General features: G+C 36.4%; 1 protein-coding gene across 1 annotated transcript in view; it reads left to right on the forward strand.

Annotated features, from left to right (window-relative positions):
- The window catches only part of ADAMTSL1 (ADAMTS like 1), a 449,261-nt gene that overhangs the window by 101,573 nt on the left and 331,700 nt on the right, over nucleotides 1–15,988 (forward strand). Inside the window, exon 2 of the mRNA XM_080372870.1 lies at nucleotides 12,596–12,715. Coding sequence (XP_080228996.1) covers nucleotides 12,596–12,715 — 120 coding nt within the window. The remainder of the gene's footprint in view (nucleotides 1–12,595; nucleotides 12,716–15,988) is intronic.

Here is a 15,988-nt window from a genome sequence, read left to right on the forward strand (position 1 = left end):
TAAACCATAGCTTGATGCTGTTTTCCAGGATCATGATGGCTTGGCATGATTAAATGCAGTGGTGTGAAGCATGTGACATTTAAAGACATTTTTGTTCTTTTCATCATGGTGGCTGTTTCACAGCTGTTGAAACAGCACCTCATTTTTCTTTCCAAACTTTCTTTGAATATACTGTGACTCAATGCACTCTGTTGGAGATTCAAGAGAAATAATTTTCCCTTCACTCCTTATAATTGCCTGGATATGGGCTTCTGGACAGCAGGCAATGGCATGTTATGTATACTCCTATTAGTGCCAGATATTCTACTACAAATTGGCACTGAGTGTTGATAAGCCCCTACAACGTTCAAGTTCTTTGATAGCTATCTTCAGGAGATCTACAGCTGAGTGTGGATGAACAAACGTGGAAAAGAATGTACTTTACCTGTTAACAGACAATGTTCTTCCAGTTTAAAACTGAAATTTGAAAATCCAGGAGCTTTTAGCTTCATGGCTTTATCCACTTCTGCTATAGGGATGGAGTCTTCCAGACCTTCATGATTAAGATCATGAACACATTATTTCACTGCATTCTTAAAGGAAGATATTCTATGTAAAAACTTACTTCTGAATAAAGTCAGTCTAGTTTCTCTTTTGTATTGCTAATACAACTGTAAAACTTACAGATTGAACACCCAGAAGTTACACGCTTGAGCTTCAGATGTACCAGATGGTTGTGGAGAGACAAATCAGCTTCTTTTTAGGAAGTACCTCACTTTTGTGTGAAACAAAGTCCAGTCACTAGATTGAGCTATAAGTTCTAATTTAGAAGAGTACATAATAAATTTGCTAGAATGTATTGCAACAGGAATATCAGATATCGTCAAAAGCTGATTTTCTAGTACACTAGCACTGACATCCTGAATCAGACTGGTGTTCATCTGGTCCTGTGGTATGTATCCAGCTTGAGAAATTAGTGGCTTCAGTCAAAAGTGCAGACATGGTGAGCAGACATAGTACAATCTGCCTTTATCAAATGGAACATATAGATGTCTCTGATTTTCATGTTCCCTGAACCCTAACAAGTACTACATATTCCAGTGTATGTTACCATTCACTGTGGTCACCCTGCATACTCTTCATATTAGTTTAAATGTTGGGTTCTGTTCTAATCTATTTCAGTTTTGATCCTACTATACTCAGTTCATCCTTTGCTAGTGAGTTTCACAGATCAGTTGTCTTTGGTGAGTATGATCACACCACCCCCCTGTTTCAGCTGTACAGTTCTGGGCAGCTTGCAGGATTGAACAGTGGCATCTGAAGTCTGAGTCAATAGATCCATACTACTGATGAAAATACTACGTTTGGCAGGATGCCTAGTTGCTCATATACTAGTGGGATAGTCCCTTAAATCAGTAAAAAAATCCAGAATTAACATATTAAGAAGGTGGTTTGTCTAAAATGTGCAACAGTAAGGACCACTAGTGAAAGCTGTCAGGAGGTTTAGATCAACTGGAAGATTCTTTCCATCTGGATTTTTGATGTGTTTTAGGCTTTTTATCTGGAAACTCCTGTGCATCTTTTGTTTCTTTTAAACCTCTGCAAGGAGTGCTGCATTTTACTCTGGGTTGTGATAAACAGAAAGGAGTTAAAAGTAAAAAATATCTTTTAGAATACCAGATCAAGGTATTTTACCCTGAAATACAAATCAAACCCTGAACAGACAGAACAGACGGGAAAATTTTTCCTGTTTTACATGGATGCCATACCAATGCTTGTAGCTTCAGGCTGGGAGAGAGTCGATTTCAAATTCCTTGAAGCCAGGCAGACCCTCAGAGGAGCCTCATGGCAGGCGTTTGGGAGCTTACTGAGAGGCTGTTTGGTCCTCGCTCTGTCTGCCTCTGTGCAGACTTTCTTGGCTGCTGGATTCTGCCTCTGTCTATGCCTCAACCATAAATGCATGCAGTAATCTTCTAGCATCAATCAGTAGCTGCTGGATGTTATACTTTCTCTAGCTGCTATTTCTTTCACTCACATATACCATGATTGGTTTTTTAGCTAAGGTGTACCAAGTTTTAAACAGAAAGATATGACAAACCATAGTGAAAAGCATTTTAGGAGGGAGTTCAGGCGTAACAACTCTTTCTCTTGTAGAGTCTACTTACGCTAGTACAGGATGCTATTTCATGCTCTCTAATCATCAGGTGGTAAGATACATAATTTTGAGACTGGATGCTTCTTCTAAAAGATGTATTTTCCTTCATTCAAAAGTTATTGATGAGTAATGCAGAGTACAGTGATGGCTTAACGTAGGAATTATTTGAAACTGTATAGCCTGATAATGAATGTGGCCTCTGGCCTTCCAGACTATGAAACTCGGAAAATAGTGATAAACACCATCAGGTGAGACTAAGAGGTGTATTTAACACAGAACAAGTTTCAAATAACTCTGCCAAAAAAAGTTATGTGACTTATGTTCTAGAAAGTTCTCTCTTTTCTGACTAGGAGCACAACACAGTGTAAAAGGGCTGCTCTGCTGTATGCAAAGATAGGGAGACAACCTATAGCAGAGGTGGTGAAGGGGACCTTGGTTGTGCTTGGGAGAGGTGGTGGGATTTATCATGAACTGGGAAGTGTGTGAGGAAGGTGTTCTCTGGCTGGATTCATCAGCTCATAGCGTTGGGCAGCTGCTGTGTCACTACCCACTGCACTTGGACAGCAAGGACTCAAACATTCTGAAAAGTGAATTATAGATATAGTATCTTGCTAAACAGTGCAGCCAGAAAGATGTATGGAAAGATGAATAAATAAATAGAAAGTCCTGCTGTGATTTAGAAAAAAAGTATTTTTGTTAAAGCAGGTATTATTCTTCAGCTGGTATAAATCAGTAGCTTAAATGAAGCTATGCTAATTTACTCCAGCTGGATATCTGGTCTGTTACTTGCTAGTTTGTGTCAAATACCCAGCCCCACGATCATCATCCCCAGAAACCATTCAGCTCCTTATTTAGAGCATAAAGATCTGAAAGAAGTTAGAAATTCTGATTGCAAGAGTCTGACCCAGCTGACTTCATTGATAACACATGTGACAGAGGTTTGGTAAACTAAATATGGAGAGATAAAAAAACCCCCAACCCTCCAACCCAATAAAGACAAAGCTTCCCCCCCCCCCCCCCCCCCCCCCCCAAGGGAGAAAAAGCAGCCCAACTCTTATATCCACATACTGTTCAGAATTAAAAGGACTCTCAAGTTATTAAAGCCAGTTTTACCATTGGAAGAAAGCATTACAAATCTCATCAAATGTATTTTTAAACTAAAATACAGGACATAAAATCCAATGTGAAGAAAAAGATCTGTCAGAGTCTATGAATCAAGTCTTCTAATACAAGGACAATCACAGTGGAAAGATTTACACAAAATCTCATGCCGTGAAGCTACTCATTCTGATACTTTTCTTACCAGATGTCTTGATATTTCACAAGCATGAGAAAATCCTGGCTTCTATTTCAGCATTGTGCAACCTGTCTGAAAAGGTTATGAATCTGATCACAAAACACAAAAAAGCCAATCACTGTATTGATGAAAACAGTGATAGGTTTTTCATTTGTGCTACCCAGTCAAGAAAGTGCATACTCACTTGGACTGAATAGAATTTGCAATGCTTTATCAGAAAGAAAGGAGGTAACTGAAACCTTTCTGATTGAATTGCAGGTCATAAAGATAATGTTGCTACTGTTTTCTAATGTCTGTATCGGCTATTTGAAGTCTCTAGCTTGCTGCAAATACTGTATGATTTGATTACCAGAGAATAGTATTAATATATTAAATACTATCCAGCAGTCTGACAGGACATTCCTGAAGTTCTGGTCCCTGATAAAGCAGCAAGATGGTCAGAGGCCCAACAATATGATAAGACTGTAATGAACAAACCGAGGTTTACATAAAGAACCTCACCTTGTGAGAATGACGTTGTGATAATTGCCTTATTTTGCATTAATGTGATAGAGATACGATAAAATAAACAGGACCTTCCACCACCAGTACTTAAACTCTGTGCGACTAGGGTTTGAGCCAGAATCCATAGTGTCAGCTCAATGAATTTTATACAGCATTCACTATTGTGTAACACAATGAAGTTTAACAGTAAAAAAGAAGCAGAATTAGTAGTTCAGTTTCTTTGCTTAAAAGTTCTCTGGTATTCATTGGTCTTGGGTCACAAAAGCCCAAGATTCAAGTACTAAAGAAAATGTGAAGATTATAATTGTGACATTCTATTTTCATGAGGAAAATATTTTGCTCAGAATGACCAGCAAGACTGATGAAGCAATTCCAGAGAACTTACTCATTTCTTCTTCCAAAACTCAATGAAAACTGAAGGAAGCATAACAGATTCTATAGTTCAGCTGAAATAAAAAACTTCTGAGGAATGGGATTGAAGGAAGAACAATGACAACTTCTTTAAATTATTTGGTCTCTAGATTTAATTATATAATTTAATTATTTTCCTGGATGCACATTTGTCATTTGTTATTTCCGTACTACAGAAAAGGTGTATTTGTAGCATTTTTTCTTATATGCACAAAAATACCAAGTGCAGTAAGTCATGACAGCCCAAATACAGCTAATTATGATATATGTTGCAAAATAGTGGCGAATCTTTTGTGCTAATAATCTTTTGAAATTAGGTACTGCTGATTAGATAACATATGAAGATGACTGATCTTGCTAATCCCAGATGATTATTTGTTCATGCAATTTAGCATAGTTTGTTAGGAGGGTATTGCAGGTTAGTGACAAGGAGTATTGATAAATGAACATACTGAAGCTTGCAGAATGATTTCTGAAGTTGTTACTTGGTCTACTTTCTTACATGGCACATACTGATTCTGACCATTTTAAAACTGATTCATCTTTTGAAAAATGACAGTGAAGTTAACTATTCACCTGTTGATGGTCAGCCAAGTGAGGCAACAAACAAGTAGTAGAAAATGTGTTCTCCAGACTGTATGTCTCTGTTTCCTTTAATCGTGTGTCACATAGCAATTTGTGTGTCTGCTTTCAAGTATTTTGAGCAACAGTTTTTGTTTGGCATGTTTTTGAAATCAAATTTGGCTTGAATTCAGACACAATCTTGCTCAAACCACAGTAGTTTTTTATTGTTTGTTTGTTTGTTTGTTTTAAATAACTAGTTTGAGGAATGCAAGTCATACCCATCTAAATATTTCTTGTACATCCAGTAACTGAGAAACTAGATAATGCTCTCTAATACAATTCCAGCTCTTGTTCATGAAGCTTTCTCACATCTGTGAATTTTATGTTAGCTACAGCTAGAAAGAACACTCTAATCAGCAGAATTTAAAAGCAATTGTGTAACTTTGATTTGTTTGCTTCAGTGTGACTTCACCTTTTTTCCCTAGTCTGCTCTTCTTTTTTTTTTTTTTTTCTTGTTTCTCCTTTTTTTCTGGTTCTTTCTCTGCTTCCCCCTCCCACGTTCTTTTTGGGCTAAGGTTGCTTAGCAGCAGGAGAATTGCTGTGGTTTTGTGCATTCTGCATTTTTGCCACTCCATTTAATGGGGCCATATTGGCTTTCTCCCTTGTTGGTACACTGTGGGTCAAGTGTAGGCGTGTGCATGCTTTACAAATTTATCCCCATCATTGCTAATGTCTGTCCAAGATGTTAGTAGCTGGTGGTTTTGTTTGAGGGACACTTTATGCTATAATTCTGGAGTGCAAATCACTTTTTGTTTCTTTTGTTCATTTATAATGAGAGACTGAAATGGAGCTTAAATAATTCCTTCAATGAATACATTAACCAGACTCTTCTATTGTGGCTGTTTAAGAACTGAAAATAATTAGCACAAAGCCACATTTCCGTCACAAAGCTTTAAAAGAAATCGGGGCATTACCATTAAGATAATAATGAATTCAGTCTCTGTGGAAAGGGAGGGAGGAAAGAAAAAAAAGATTAAATATATTTCAAGACAAGCAGAAAGATTTCTGGTGGGAACATTTCACCACTGAATAAAACATCCCCTTGGGAAATAAATTGTTATTTGGGTTTGTTTTTTGAGGCATTTTGTGAGTACCTTCAGAGAAGCCAAATAAGAACCTCCTTCTCTAAAAATTCTAAACCTACAAAACCACTACAAACAGTAGCCATTTTCCTAAGAGACAGGCTATTAATTCAGAAACAATATTATCATCTCTGTTTGGAAAGACTGGAATCAGAATGCAATATTGTTGATATTCAGGTCTCAGAAAAATATTTATTTTCCACAACAGTAAAGATTTGGTTGGTTTTGTTTGTTTCTGTCATATGACTTATCCTTCCCAGGATATGCAATCCTATTTTGACATGTCAGAAGAAGATACTGCAGCAGTGAAAATGCTAGTTTAGGATTGACTTAATTTCTAAATCTAGACTTTTTCCCATTCTTCCATTTAAAAGAAAATTGGCAAGCTGAGAATCAAAGTCATAAAAAGTAAGACTTGTAAGGCAAGAAATAGCTATTAACTGTCCATGTCAAGGAAAGCTGGGAACCCAACCTCTAAAGGTTGCCTTCCAAAAAAAAAAAAATCTGCTTGAACAAAGAGAACTCCCCTTTAAACCAGACTAACAGGAAAGATTGGAATAAATCCTTTGGATAGCAGCTAGCTTAGACCTGAAACAGTCTTTTCTACCATCAGTAGAGATGCTGAACTTCTTCCAAGGGCAATAAAGAATTGAAGGTAAGAGAAAAACAGAGTGAACATCCCAAGAATCTTGAAAGATCCCAAGAACTTTCTTACAAGCTTTCTACTTGCTGTGACTGCATGAGAGTTATGGTACAATCATGTGAATTTTATCCTCCTTTCTCATGTAGTGTTAAATTTTTTCTATATAATGACATCATGCCAGCAGGTGACTGTCAAGCATGCTAGTAACGGAGATGCCAATTTGAAAGTTATCAACACCCACATAAGCATATTTGTCACTGGGCTGTGGGGTCACTGGGATTTTAACCTCGTCACCTGTGGCAGATTTATTACAATAGCCCACAGTTTCCTTTAATTTTACAGTGGCCTAGAAATGAAATATATCATCTGGTCTGAACTCACAAAAATGAAAAGAAAAAAAAAAAGCATTTTTTGTTTTATTCTTGCAAGAAAACCATTTATTTGGACTGAATCCAAACACAAAATTTTATAGAAGGGAAGGGGTTTTTCATGTGGAGAACAATCATCTTCACAGCCCTAGTTCAAATCTGTGAGAATGCAATAGTAAAAGAGAAAGAAAAAGCTAAGCTGGATGTATTACTATTGCCTAACAATCAGATATTTTGTATTGGAGTCTACTTTATCTCTCAATTCACATTAGACATGGGTTCTTCTAGTGTCTGATTTAAAGCAAAAGCTGACTTCATGACAGTGAAAGCTTCAAATTATCAACTGTGTTACAAATGCATTGACATAGCTTCTCTGATTATCTAGGCCTGAATATTTCCCTATGGGGACCTAGAAAATTTGTTTGGAAAGTTTAGAATAATTCTGCAGGACCATGGTATTAATGTGTAATACAGAAGCATAGTGTTTGGAGAGTGATGTCCCTAATTAAGGGTAATATCTCCTTTTGCATGTACTCCTCTGAAAAACATAGTGTGCTCATACCCAAGACGTTCCCAGAAGGAAATATATCGAATAGTTTTTAAATTGTGCATAGCTTTCTGGCTCTCCATGGAGGCATGAAAACTGTTCAGAATGATTAATAGTGGCAGAATCAGTCTGTAATATCTCTGTGTATTTTCAGTTCTTACATGGACTTTGGTAAAGACAAACAGCTTTCAGAATTCAGATTTGGAGCCAGGCTATAACTGCTTCTAAATCTGGGACCTGGTGTTGGGCTTGTAACCCTCTCTACCCATCCTAATTCCATTTTGGAGAATAAAGTAAAAGAAAATTTGGATCAAAACTGCAGCAAAAAACCCTGGAAGATTAAGAGCAATGATAATTTTCTTGTTTCAGAAATCCCTATAAGATGTTGCTAAACATTTGCTTGAGGCACCAGTGCACACTAATTGAGTTTATTTGGTGGCTAGAAGCTGCTTAGACTCACCTGTGAGTCTTCTAGGATGTCTTTCCTTCTTCCTTCCACACACCTGATTGTGACTTGCAGGGCAAAGGGATACACTAGAGCTCTTGTCACCCATATAAATGTGTGACACTCTTTCACTTTTAAATATGCGGGCAATAAACTGGAATGTTTTTGTCAGTTTTTACTATGAGTAATTCAGAGTTTAAATAGATGCGCAAGTTGCTGTGCTGTTTAGACTGGAGTTAAAACTGAAAGGCTGTTGCCTTCAGTAACAGCTTGATAAAAGTCTGCATTCCTCATCTCTCACTATAAAAGCCCTTGCTACCTTTCTGGTATTTAATACTTCAATTTCTGTCATATGCTTCATGTTGTAATTTGTTTCTGTCATAAAATCCAAGAGATTCAAGCCTAAGAATATTACTAACAAGGGAAAGTAATCCTTCTTATCATTGTCAAGACACTCTAGGTCTCTCAAAAAAACCCAGTAAGCTTAAGGAACCTGATTTTTAAAATCATTTTGTCAGAAGAAGCATTTTTATTGAACCAGTTTTTTCCTCAATTTTTTATATTAGAAATACTTTTCTGGGTGCTTAGGGCTTTAAATATCCAAAATAAGAAAAGCTTTGACTGAGCAACTGTTCCCTTGAAACTGCTCCTGGGATGTGCCCAAATAGTTAGTCATAAATATTTGAGGCCGCATTTGATATTTCTGCTTTTCAGGTGAGACACCTTGGAATCCCTCAGCCTCTGTGCTGAGAAAGGTGCTATCAAAGGTACCATGATTATTTGCACCAGATTCCTGGCCTGTATGGTTATTTCTGCGCCTCTTGAATTCAACAAAGTATCACTATTACACCTTGCTATCAAAGAATTGTTAGTAGTTTATTGCTGGTCACAGCAAAATTAATGAAGCTCCTTGCACAGTAGGACAGTACTCAAGTGCAAGAAAACTTAGACACTGTTGCACGGGATGCATCCTTCTGGCTTGTGTTAGGTTTTTTATTTTCTAATTCTGTGTTTGTCAGCCAGAGTCCTTAAAGATTTCTGGCCCATGGACTCACACCACTGGATCTAATGGAACAATTGATTTTTTGCACTCATCTAAGAGATATAGGAACCAAACTAAACTGAGAAAAACATTTTTGCTTACATATTTGCTGGAATTTTTTCTCACCTCAATTTCATAAAATCTCCTTTGTAATGTCTACGGGGCATCTGAATACCCTGACAGCTTTCTTATGCTGAGAAACCGGTGCTGTGCTGTTGATCTTCATGCATGCATTAGTGAAACCTCATTTCCAATGCTGTTTGCAGGTTCTTGAAAAGTGACATATTGCTGCAGATGAGATGACTGCTGCTGCTAAGGTTCAGACATCTCCCAGGACACTCTTCCTTTGTATGGTTTACTCGCTGCTTGAGAAGAGTTCAGTTGTCTTATTTTTGAAAATTGTTTTCTAAGTTGGTCTGATCATGAACTGGCGGAACAGAGATGAGAGATGTGGTTGGTGACTGTGTTACAATGATAATAGGTTTGCTGAGGGAAAGAAATGATGTGGTGATATATATGTAGCCAAGACTTTAATGAAACTGGAAAAATGGAAGGCAGTCTTTCCAGATCCAGATATTGATCCAATTCACTGACACTCAACTAATTGATTCCAGCTCTCTTGTAAGGATGACCATACTCTACTAGGACTACGTTCCATCAGCAGATGTATAAATTACAGTGAAACCAGGAGGAACTACTGACTAGTGCTCAAAGCAGAAAAGTGTATGATATAAATTAAGAGAGAATAATCTTCTTTAGATGACTGCATCCTTTTCAGTTCTCTCCTTTCTTCAAGACTTTAATATTCAGATTTTTTGATTAAAAACAAACAAAAAAAAAAACCAAAAAAGGATTCATGCTCTCATTACTACAGTTCTTTTTATTTCTCATCTTCTTCCCACATTCTCAGTTTCCCAATGTCTTTTTTTGACTCTCTTGGTCTGTCTGTTCCTCCAGAATGGTGCCTCTGGCATCTACTTCCCTCCCATGTAATTATCAGCAGCTAAAGCATTAGTACTGATATGGTAAATAGTTAAGTTTTAAAGGTTAGCAATACTTTATTGAGATTGTTGATTCTGCTAATGCATCTGTTATGAAGGCTTTATTTTAACTATTGATAACAGGAAAATAACACAGTACTTCAGTAAGATTGGTTTCCTTTTGAAAACCAGTTAGAAATTACAATAACAGGAAGCGGACTGCTCTTGTAAGGAAAAGATTTTGTAAAATCTGAGTATAGTTCTATAGAGGCAAAATACATGAAGAAGAAAGATGAATAATAGGTGAGGAAGTGACTTTTTTTACACTTTGTAATTTGACTTCGGAAGCATGAAATTGTAAAAAAACCTTAAAGAATCATAATTTTATCATTATATTTGCTGACCATAAGTGCTTAAAATCACAAGTAAAGTCTGTTTGTTGAAAGTAAAATAAAATTGCAAATTTCCTTTCTTGAAGTTTTTTTTTTATTTTTCAACATTTTTTGCCACTCCATGAAACATGGTATGAAACATTTTTATGAACTATGAACTATTTCAGGGACATTCTTATTTGTAAGATAATGAATTGTCCGTAATTTTTATTACAAAAATAATATGTGTCAGTAGCAGGGACTTCTTTTTCTTTTGGATACATGCATACTTCTTCCTTGGACACCCCTGAGGATTCTGCATTGCCATGACTCAATAGTAAAAGACTAATATCAGTGGGTGTTTCTCTCAATATTATCCACAAAATGGAAAGCTAAGTGTAAATTTTAAAACCCTACACTTGTAAAACTCTGTTCCTTTATGGAAAGTGGTTCTGTTTTTTGTTTTGTTTTGTTTAAACTTAAAATTTACAACAGAGGAGCTCAAAGCAGCTGAAAGAATTAAGTGCTCTGTGTTTTACTACAAGAGACAAGAGGCTTACGTCAGAAAAAGTCTGCTGTGTTAACCAGCATAAAGTTTGGATTCAGGGACTCTTTACTTCTTCCCATTACCCACTTCATATTAAGATATTCCCATGCCCCACTTTATTTTTATTAGCTCATCTCCTTCTAGTCACCCCGTTATAGCTGCACTAGTATTGCAGCAGCTCTGATCTCACTTCCCAGCTGGCAGGGAGGACTGCCTCCTCCCAAGCAGCAGTACCAACTCACTTGGAGGGAGTGGCAAGGCAAATCTATACTTCATCCTCCCCCTGGACACTACACATCATATTCATGGTATTCCCAAGCCCTTCTTTTTCTCTGAACTTCTCAGCTAGCACAAGCAGTGCCAGGATAACTATGGTATCTGGCTACACAGAAGGATGAATACAAGAAATCGTCATAATAAAAGCAGCAGAGCATGGGCTTTCTTCTTAGTAAAATAAATCTAGTAATCAAGCACTTGTAAGTCCTAGCAACAGTCCACTTCTGAGTCCTGAGCATATCTTAAATACATGAGGAAGTACTGTATCTAGCATTTCTGATTCTAGTATCTTGTCCTTCAGATGGAGAAACAGGAAAAGATAATTCGAAACTCCAAACTCTGCAATTATCATGTACAAGTATCTCACATAGCTTTATAGGAAGATGGATCAGTATCTCATATAAATAAATCTGTTAGACTTGCCTAAGTCGTACTAGAGTTCAGTCTCGGTTGTCAAATACCAAACCACAAAATATTCCAAATATGGTGTGAAGTACTGAAAACTGAAAAATCTACTAGATTTCCATTTGATAATATGCTCCCTCTTTCTGGTTATTAACAACCCTTATGGATATTTTTCATGTAGTGGAATTCTTTATAGTTGGTCTGATGAAAAGCAACATATTTCATTAAGGTGTAAAAATCCTTCCTTGACATTTCACCCATTTCCAACATGTAAAATTTACTTTATAGCTAAAAAAAGAATAATAATCATCCTTTGTCTTGAATAACCAAAGAAAAAAAAAGGATGTGCAAGCATGAAGAATGAGAGAATTTGTGTTCATTATTTATTTCCAAAACCTATAACAATGCCAAAATAATACCTAGGACATTTTGATATCCACTTAGCCATTTTGATAGGACATTGATTAGTTAGCCACTAACTGAAGAAACAACCTCCTTCTCAAGTAGCTTATATATCTTCCTAAACTTGAAAACAAAAGGTGTAAAGTCAATTTGAATGATTGTCAATGCATGTGCATATTTAAGTTGGCAAGCCAAAGTACATAAATTTTTTTCCAGCCCGCAGAAGTTTTAAGCTCTAACTTCTTATGGTAACACAGTCAAAATAGTGTACATGATCTGCTCCAAAGAATAAAAAATGCTCTCTAAATATTATTTCATTTCACCAAAGAGGTTTTAACTGGTAACTGCCTTATAGACCATTGTTTTCATTAATGGCAATGCTGACCAGTTAGAATCAGTTTTATAATGGAAGTCAAAGGACAATTAATGGACATTTTAATCTTCCAATCTGATATTATGATTGTGTCAATGACAGAATTAAACTTCTGCTTTTCCTAATATTGTGTTTTCCTTCTAGGTTTTTGGAGACCAAAATCAAGGAGCAGTTTTCCTACGTGAATTTACATTGATTCGGAGAGAAAGTCTTCATGATGATTTCCTGTCTGATTTACTGAATAACCACAAAACAGAAGATCCGGTAGGAATTTTCTATTATTCTAAAATATTTTATCTGAAATGCTTGCGGAAATATAGATTTTGGTGATAGGTTTTTAATTTTTCTCCATCAGTTTGTGGAAAATTACAAAATTAGATTTGCCACATAAAAATGTCACCCTAAAAATATCAGAAATTCCATGTACATAAAGACTTGTTCATAGGATGGGTGACAAATGCGTATGGAGTGTCATTATTTTAAGGACAGACTTTTTCAAAAGAAGCACACATTGGTCTTTTGCTTTCTAATGAAAATTTTTCTCATTCAGGACTTTGACAGTCTAATTGACTACTGTTGCTTGATTTGCACATGCAAAGGAAGCTTATTTTTTGTTAAATATGAATGAGTGAAGTTAAATTCACAGGTTATGTAAAAAACAAATAATGCTTTGAAAAGAACAATTTTATGAAATGCACCAAGGAATGTAACATACAGGGAAAACAGTTTTATGAAAAATATGTTTTTGTTCTCTTCCATGTATGTCTAGCAAGATATTTGTTTCAGATCTGAAGGGTCTCATGTCTGTCTAGCAGCTAATACTCAGATGTTTTTGAAGAAAAGAATGTAGAAGTAAAGAACCCTGGAATCATTCTTAATCTTGCTTTAATATGAAATAAAGTAAGCAAGCTGATTTTAAACTGCAGTAAATTTATATGTCTGACATTTTCAAGGGCTGATACATTATGATATCCAATACATTCTGGTTTAACAGAAGTGGTGGTGCATTAGCCTCTTATATTACCATGAATTGGTAATGTATTTTAGGGATTAAAGTTCAAAATAAAGACTCGATGGGACAGGAAAAGAAAAGTGATTCTAGAATAATTAAGTGTTGGCACAGCCATGCTTACCGCCTTTTAATCAACTTTTTCTCATAGCTTCAGACTCCATTGCCTGAAGTTACCATTCTTAGTGCATGAGTGAATGTTAGCCACTTATTGTTGGTGGGAGCATGTAGACCTAGGTCTTTGGAAGCATGGGGTAGTTGACTTTTGATAAGTCTTGTTGCTCAGGTCAAAGAATCCAGTTAACAAAAACAGTGAAGGTATTAAACAATCCATTGTGTTTGTGCTAATCCATCTGCTCTCAGAGAAGTATCCTTAGTGCTTTACAACTGCAAAAAGGCATTTCAGATCAGGCAAAAACAACACTGTTGTACCACTGTGGGTAATTTTAAGGCAGTTCAGGATTGTATTAAGCAACCATTTTACTGCAAGGACAATAAAGATTTTGAACAGAGAGTGCCAGTCTTCTGCTACGCCCATTTGCTCATCGAGAAGGTATGGCTGAAATTGTAATTCATTAAAAACTTTTATTCTCTGTGGTCCAGAGAAGAAAGCAGCGTTTTATTACCATTTTGTCAGTACCAGTGGACTGATTTGTTGTTTTTCTGAGTTGTGCTGATCTTATACCTGTTTATAAGTGTATCATGATTGTGTTCACACAAGCAAAAAGTACTCTGCGAATTATTCATAGATTTGACATAAAGGTAATGTTATTTTTTATTATTATTTCACAAGGGTGATGTAATTCCTGTGATATTTTTGTGCACCTATGTGTGTATGAAAACACAACTATTCTGAAAGAATATCACACAGAATGTATGATTTTGCAATCTTCATTTAGATATGATTTAAGGAACTTTTATTCCAACCTAATCTCTTTGTGTTATCATCTTCAACTATGGAAGCACATAATGTTTACTCTGCATGCTGATTCAGTAGGGAATGGGTAGTATGGAAGAGCTTGAAGTAGCTTTTCTTTGCTTTACCTGAAATATTTTAAATGTATGTGTGTACTCATGATGTTTTCTGTGTGCTACGCAGACTTTATTTCAAAGACAAACATTAATTTCAACAAGGGCTTTTCTCTGGCACTTCTTAGAAATTTCTGTTTCTTAAATACTAGTGAATTTGTTTTCCTAAATTTCTGTGGCATATACAGGGTAGTTCCTATTTTATGGAATGGATGTAGGCTCAAAGGCTCACAGACATTAATGTCAAAAGCATCTACTTTTCTTGAGTGCTCTGTCTTAGACACAAGTATCTTTTTTTCTTTTTTCCAATTCAACTCACATGTCATAGCAGTAACTTCAGGGGGGAACTATTGACCTCAGATGCAATCATGAGTGTCCAGCATCTTTGTCTATCAAGCTGAAGATAACAGGTAAGGCATCTACAGGAACAGAGTATGTGATTACTAATGTAACAGAAAAAGTGCTGCAGGTGGCTGCGGTGGAGTGATACAAAATGTGTTGCAGAGGAAGAGATACACAATTTTCCAGAACTGAAAGCACAAGCTATATTTCAGGACCAATCTTTCTCAATTCATAGGACCAGTCCTTTTTTTCCTGTAAGTTCCATGGAGATCATGATATATCTCATGAGTAAAACTACTGTGAAGGTGTTTTTCTAACAAATGAGACACAGAGAAAACACCCTCTTGTATCACATTTCCCCAGTAAGTCTCCCACTTTGGTTCTTTTCAGGAGTCTTGTGACTAAAATAGGGTAGGCTTATCTGTTTCCAACTTTTCAAAATCAGTGTGTGCATGGAGCCTCAATGAAAGCTGTGCAACTAGTATGTCATTCATCATATAGGAAAATCTTTAACCCTTGTATTTCCCCTGATTATTATGTAAGCTGATTTGGTGCTTTCTGGGAAAATTCAGGCTGGTGATCCAGGTTCTGTCTGAAGAATGTGTGCTCACTCTTAAAAACAAGACCATGTATGACTATTTTTGTGGGAAAGTGAGAACATCCAAAAAGGTTGATTCACTTATGATGCTGGAAAATAATGTCCTCATAACTCCATAACCATCTGGGAAAAGAGATGCATTTCCAGACATGCCAGATAATCCTTTTACAGTATAAATGAGAGAGTGGCCACAGTTAGCAAGCAGACATATAGTTTTATGGGCCTATGCCTTAGTGCTGTTAGCAGCGATGCTATAATAGCACCTTGCAATTCCCAGCAAAACCTGGGAGAGAACAGAAGAACTTTTCTTTTGTAACCAGTTACTGCAGCAATTACATGCTTAATGAGCAAATCCATTACCTGCTTGTGAGGCAGTTGTAAGCAACTGTTTGCAAGCTAGTGTGCTAAAAAGTAAGTTAGCCCAAATATCTTAGCTTGCAATAGTCAATGTTCAATGAAGAACACAGAACTGTATGTCGGCTTTTTTTGCTGTACCATAGTGGATGCCTCGTTTATACAATCTGTAGGCTTTAACTTAATTATTGAAATAGCTCACAGA

Source organism: Falco punctatus (assembly GCF_963210335.1).
Source record: "Falco punctatus genome assembly, chromosome: Z".
NCBI classification, from domain to species: Eukaryota; Metazoa; Chordata; class Aves; order Falconiformes; family Falconidae; genus Falco; species Falco punctatus.